The 7,163-nt window shown below is 44.1% G+C and overlaps 1 protein-coding gene across 1 annotated transcript; it reads left to right on the top strand.

The window, feature by feature from the left end:
* Positions 1-789: 789 nt before the first annotated feature.
* LOC140201549 (uncharacterized) lies at positions 790-6,105 on the top strand. Its single transcript, XM_072265833.1, has one exon. It carries the CDS (start codon positions 2,370-2,372, stop codon positions 4,062-4,064), a length of 1,695 nt encoding a protein of 564 aa, XP_072121934.1. The 5' UTR covers positions 790-2,369; the 3' UTR covers positions 4,065-6,105.
* The last annotated feature ends 1,058 nt before the right edge of the window (positions 6,106-7,163 follow it).

Raw genomic sequence — 7,163 nt, forward strand, 5'->3', positions numbered from 1 at the left:
CTCATTCTTCCCTGCTTTCTTAAATATTTTGGGTCATTTTCACCAATTTCAAAAGGGTGTGCCTCTCACAGCTTGGTTGTTGAAATACATCACTCTCCTTTAAAGTATTAGAGCAGATTGGTGGGTAAATCTTCGATGGAGAAGGGTCAGAAACCAAAGAGGGGCCAGCACACTGTCAGGACGTTGGGGCTAGAGTGTAAGGGAAGGAGGAGATGGGAATCAGACCAGGAGGATGTGGCTACAAATCAAATTTAGAAACTGATTGACTGAAAAAATTTGTTGCTTCTTTCTGCAAAATGCTGGAGGAACTCAGTGGGTCAGGCAGCATCACTGGAAAGAGATAAACAGTCGCCATCTCAGGCTAAAACTATTTCCCATGCCTACACCGTTTATTCGTCTGCTCAGATACTGCCGGACCTGCTGAGTTCCTCCAGCACTTTGTGTGTGTTGTTCTATATTTCCAGCACCTGCAGAATTTCTTGTTTAATATCTGCATTTGTATGCGGATTGGATTTTGACACACGGGACACCTGTGGATATTGAATACAACAGTTAAAGTAGCTGCTGATTTTTCTACATAAAAACATTATCTGTTTTTGAGACTGTGGCGAGGAAGCGGTGCTCGCAGACACCTTTAACAGCATCTTGCTTACCTAGAATTTATGAGCGCTACCCTGAAAACCCGGCGCTTCGGAATTCGCCGGCAGTGCCCAGGCGATCAAATGCGCAGGCGCAATGGTACCAGATGATCCCCGGATGTCGCGCATGCGCTCAGCGGACAAAGGGCTCTGGGGACTCGGCGGCAGGTAGGATCGGGGCTCCGGGCGGGAGTTTCACCGTCACCGCCGTCCGCACACCGGCTGAGGGACAATTGCTCTGAGCTCCGAATACACCGTGGTCCCGCACTCCGGGATAGTCCCGATCTTTCCCATCTCTCTCAGACCCGGGCCCGGGGGGATCTCTGCTGAGGGACTGAGAGCGGACGGGTCTCTCAGACACTGCCGAGCTCCAGCCATCCAAATCCAGGGATTAGGAACTCGCGAAGAAAAAAAATAACAAAATCCTTCCATAACCTTGAGAAAATCACCGCCTCTTGTTCTGGGCATTTCTACCCATGAGAACATGTTTTGTACCGTTCTCTCTGGATGCTAATTATATCGAACAACTGTGTCCTGGTAACAAGTGACCTGTAGATTTCACATCACTAAAGTGTCTCACTCCAATGTGAAAGACTGCTGCCTCCCCTTCATATTCATTGGCGTTGCCATCGATGAGTTCACTAGGGTCAATCACACTAGGAGGGGTCAGAGTGATCAGAAAGTCTCCAGAATCAGCCGTGTAATATCGTGTGCTCTTTGTAGCACTTTGGGACATGGCCAGAACTTGAAATGATACCAATGTTCCCTCATTTTTTTCAGCTGTACAGTCTGCACAGGAAATTTGTACAGGGTTTGAAAACTGCTGCACCTTAAATTAATATTATGTAAAAGAAAATTACAGCTGTACAGCAGCAAAGGCTTTCCGCGCAAGAACATTTCAGTTACTTTCTGGTCACACAACTCAGAGGGCACAGTGAATAATACTAATGCAGAGAGTCAAACTGAGCAAAGTCACAGATTGAAGATGGGTAGAAATGTCCCATTCTTATACAGACAGGAAGTCTGTCAGAGGATTTGATTGTCAGTCCAAATGCCTATACCCTGCCCAGTTTGAGGACAACGACTTCTGCCAACTTGGGTTGAAACTTACTGTTACAGTGGGATGTCAGAGCTCACCATAGAGACTAAAATGATCTCATCTGAAATACTGTCCTTCACCCACTGATGTCTTTTGTAAATTTTTGTACATGTTTGAAACAGCAAAGAATTTGTGAACGGGAATCCCAAACACAAGAACATATCAGTGTTGCTGTCTCTGTCCAGATATTTAAGGAAGGACCAGATATTTCCTTTCTAACACCAATATATCTGTTGTTGATCATTGGAGATGAAGAAGTATCTCATCCCAGCTGGAAACGTGCTTTGTGTCTGAAATGAAGTTTTCTGTTGTAACTCTGAAATCCACTGGAACTGGGTGCTGAGAGCACACCAACATTTGTTCATTCGAGAGAAGGTCTTCAACTGCATTGATTGTGCGAGGGATTCACTACATCTGACATCTGACTTGATACATTACCAGGGAATTGACAGAAAACTGTGGGAAAGGATTCATTCACTCATTCCTCCCTGCAGAAACAGCAGCGAGTTCACACTGGGGAGAGGCCTTTCACCTGCTCAGACTGTGGGAAGGTATTTGCTTGGTCATCTAGTCTGCTACCACACCAGTTAGTTCACATTGGGGAAAGGCTGTTCACCTACTCAGGTAGTAGGATGGAATTCACTCAGCCATCCATCGTGAAGAGACACCAGCACGTTCACATTAGGGAGAGACTGTTCACCTGCTCAAATTGTGGGAAGGGATTCACTCGGGCATCTGGCCTACAGACGCACCAGTCAGTTCACACTGGGGAGAGGCCATTTACTTGCTCTGAATGTGGGAAAGGATTCTCTCAGTCATCTCATCTGAAGGTACATCAGCGAGTTCACACTGGGGAAAAACCGTTCACTTGCTCAAACTGTGGGAAGGTATTCACTTGGTCATCTCAACTGAAGGTACATCAGCGAATTCACACTGGGGAGAAGCCATTCACCTGTTCAGACTGTGGGAAGTGTTTCACTCGGTCATGTGATCTACAGACACATCAGTTAGTGCACACTGGGGAGAGGCCATTCACCTGCTCGAACTGTGGGAAGGGATTCACTCAGACATATGACCTAATGGCACACCAACGAGTTCACACTGGGGAGAAACCGTTCACATGCTCAGCCTGTGGGAAAGGATTCACTCACACATCAAACCTCCAGAGACACCTGCGTGTTCACACTGGGGAGAGGCCGTTCACCTGTACTGTGTGTGGAAAGGGATTCACTCACTCATCCAACCTACAGGCACACCAGTCAGTTCACACTGGGGAGAGGCCGTTCACCTGCTCAGACTGTGGGAAGGGATTCACTCAGTCTTTTTACCTACTGGCACACAAGTTAGTTCACACTAAGGAGATGCTGTTCACCTGCTCTGACTGTGGGAAGGGATTTACTCGGTCATCTCAACTGAAGGTACATCAGCGGGTTCACACTGGAGAGAGGCCATTCACCTGCTCAGACTGTGGAAAAGGATTTACTCGGTCATATGACCTGCTAGCACACCAGCGAGTTCACACTGGTGAGAAACCATTCACCTGCTCAGATTGTGGGAAGGGATTCACTCGGTCATCTCAACTTAAGGTACACCAGCGAGTTCACACTGGGGATAAGCCAGTCACCTGCTCAGACTGTGGGATGGGATTCACTAGCTCATCCAACCTGCAGAGACACCTGCGAGTTCACACTGGGGAACGGCCGTTCACCTGTTCTGTGTGTGGGAAGGGATTCAGTCGGTTATCCATCCTACAGGTGCACCAGTTAGTTCACACTGGGGAGAGGCCATTCACCTGCTCAGTCTGTAGAAAAGGATTCACTAACTCATCCAACCTACAGAGACACCAGAGAGTTCACACAGGGGAGAAACCATTCATCTGCTCAGACTGTGGGAAAAGATTCACTCAATTATCCATCCTACAGACACACCAGTCAGTTCACACTGGAGAGAGGCCATTCACCTGCTCAGACTGTGGGAAGGGATTCATTCAATCCTCTCAACTTAAGGTACATTTGCGAGTTCACACTGGGGAGAAGCCATTCACCTGCTCATACTGTGGGAAAGGATTTACTCGGTCATATGACGTACTGGCACATCAGCGAGTTCACACTGGGGAGAGGCCATTCATCTGCTCAGACTGTGGGAAGGGATTCACTCAGTCATCTCATCTGAAGGTACATCAGCGAGTTCACACTGGGGAGAGGCCATTCATCTGCTCAGACTGTGGGAAGGGATTCATTCAATCAACTGACCTATTGGCACACCAGCACATTCACACTAGGGAGAGGCTGTTCACCTGCTCAAACTGTGGGAATGATTCACATTGAAATTAGTATATTGCTTGTGGGAGCTTGCTGTATTAAACTGGCTACTGAGCTCTCATAAAAACATTGACTGGATTGGAGCCATTTGGCAGAGAGGAGGCACTTTCAATGGCGCTGTTTTTTCCCAGGAATCTCGGAGCTTCAGCATGTACTATTACTGTGAGTGTGCAGGGAGTGAGAGTGTTGGATCTAACTGTTTAATTTTAAATAACCTTTGTATGCACAACAGTTTAATATGCCTCTAGTAGCTGTACAAAGTATATTTCTAGAAGTTTCTTTGGACTTTATTAAGTACAGTGGTGCTAAAAAGTTTGTGAACCCTGTAGAATTTTCTCTGTTTCTGCATAAATATGACCTAAAATGTGATCAGATCTTCACCTGTCCCAAAACTAGATAAAGAGAGCCCAATTAAATATGCAATACAAACAACATTCTATTTCTTCATTATTTATTGAGAAAAATGATCCAATATTTTATGTATTTGTGGGAAAAAGTATGTGAACCTTTGCTTTCAGTAACTGGTGTGACCCCCTTGTACAGCAGTAACTTCAACCAAACGTTTCTGGTAACTATTGATCACTCCAGCACATAGGCTTGAGGCTTGCAGGAATTTTAGAATATTCTTCCTTACAAAACTGCCTCAACTTGTGGACTTCCTTGCATGAACTGCTTGCTTCAGGACCTTCCATAACAGTTCTATAGGAATAAGATCAGGACTTGGACTTGGTCATTCCAAAACATGAATTTTCTTTTTAAACCATTCTGTTGTTGATTGACTGTTGTCTTTCAGGTCATTGTCTTGTTGCATTATCCAACTTCTATTAGGTTTCAGGTGACGGACAGTTACCCTAACATTCTCCGTAAAATGTTTGGATACAATTTTGAATTCATTATTCCCTCAATGATTGCAAGCTGTCCAGGCCCTGAGGCAGCAAAGTAGCCCCAAACCATGATGCTCCTTCCAACATGCTTCACAGTTGGGATGAGGTTTTGGTGTTGGTGTGCAGTGCCCTTTTCCCTCCAAACATATCAATGTGCATTTCTGCCAAAAAGTTCAACTTTTGTCTCATCTATCGCAGAAGCATTGTCGAATACCAGGTGGTCTCTTGCATACTTGAGATGTGCAGCAGTGTTTTCTTTTGGAGAGCAGTGATTTCGTCCTTGGTGTCCTTCCATAAACACCATTCTTGTTCAGTGTGTTTCTTATAGTGGAAACACAGAGAGTTGAGCAAGTTTTAGAAATTTCTGCGGGTCCTTTGCTGTTACCCTTGGATTCATTTTCACCTCCTTCAGCATTCCATGATGTGTTCCTGGTGTGATATTTTTTGGATGCCCACTCCTAGGGAGAATAGTAACAGTACTGAGATTCCTCCATTTGAAGGAAATTTCTCTTACTGTGGACTGATGAACACCCAGGTCTTTTGAAATTCTTGTCCCCTTTTCCAGCTTTTTGCATCTCTACAATTCTTCTGAGTCCCTCTGAAAGTTGTTTTGATCGAGGCACATAAACAGGTCTTTCTTGCCAGGAGCGGACTCCATTAGTAACCTGACTTTGTGTGTGTTTTTTTAAAAACAATCGGGCAGGGCACCTCTACAATCCACACCTCCAATCTCATCCCATTGATTGGAATACCTGACTCCAAATAATTTTTGTAGAAGGCATTGCCCCTACTTTTTCTAACAAATACATGTAATATTGGATCATTTTTCTCAATAAATCAACAAGTATAATGTTTTGTGTTATTTAATTCTCTCTCTTTGTCTAGTTTTAGAACTTGCATAAAGATCTGATCACATTTTAGATCATAGTTATGCAGAAACAAAATTCTACAGGGTTCACCAACTTCCTAGTGTTACTGTAAGTGTTTTCTGATTGGTTGATTTTTTACTGCAGTATTGGCTAAATACTTTCTAGTTGTATCAGTATTATCTAAATATTTGAATGGAATATTTTTCTTTAAGCAAAAAAAGTAGCTGTTTTAAGCTAGCCACCATTTTTAGTTTCTCTCTTTTCTTCAATTAGTAGACCCCTGTCGCTGTTCTGTTCCTGTTCTATCAACTTTGAATAAAATGATCATGAAACAACAAGTGTTATGCCTTGTTCCTGACTTCTAAAAGAACCTTGGACATAAACACCAAAATCCGTCAATTGATGTAATTGATATGATTTCGAACTCAGAATAATCAAAGACAGGGGATTTTCAGCGGCTAAACAAAAGGGTTAAGAAATTCCATTTATGTTACAAATAGTCTGAGAGAAAACTAATTCTGGCCTTTACATCATCTGATGGAAATCAGGAGTGAGGACTATTGCGCTGCTAGTTTTAAATATATCTGTAAAACAGAAACAATGGGTATTAGAGCCAGGTGCAAACCAGTAGATCGCCAGTAAAGTAGAATCGTACAAGCAGTGGGGCATGGATAGAAAGATAATAAATTGGTGCAAACCACTGGAGTGTATGAGAAAACTTACATGAAGCTAGTAGAGTGTGGGGAAAAATTACATTTGGGTTGCAAACAACCTGTTAAAATTTTGAGATCGCAGTTAAACATAGAAACATAGGAAACCCACAGCGCAATACAGGCCCTTCAGCCCACAAAGCTGTGCCAAACATGTCCTTACCTTAGAACTACCAAGGCTTTCACTTAGTCCCCTATTTTCCTAAGCTCCATGTACCTGTCCAGGAGTCTCTTAAAAGACTCTACCGTTTCCCCTTCCATGACTGCTGCCGGCAGCCCATTCCACGCAATCACCACACTCTGTGTAAAAAAAAAACTTAACCCCTGGTATCTCCTCTGTAGATATTTCCAAGCACCTTTAAACTATGCCCTCTCGTGTTAGCCATTTCAGCCCTGGGGAAAAGCCTCTGACTATCCACATGATCAATGCCTCTCTTTATCTTGTACACCTCTGTCAGGTCACCTCTCATCCTTCGTCGCTCCAAGGAGAAAAGGCCGAGTTCACCCAACCTATTCTCACAAGGGATGCTCCCCAATCTAGGCAACATCCTTGTAAATCTCCTCTGCACCCTTTCTGTGGTTTCCCCATCCTTCCTGTAGTAAGGTAACTAGAACTGAGCACAGTACTCCAAGTGGGGTCTG

Source organism: Mobula birostris, chromosome 8 (genome assembly GCF_030028105.1).
Source record: "Mobula birostris isolate sMobBir1 chromosome 8, sMobBir1.hap1, whole genome shotgun sequence".
NCBI lineage: Eukaryota > Metazoa > Chordata > Chondrichthyes > Myliobatiformes > Myliobatidae > Mobula > Mobula birostris.

Coding starts and splice junctions, on each gene's coding strand:
- LOC140201549 (XM_072265833.1), top strand. CDS start 2,370: ATGGAATTCACTCAGCCATCCATCGTGAAGAGACACCAGCACGTTCAC.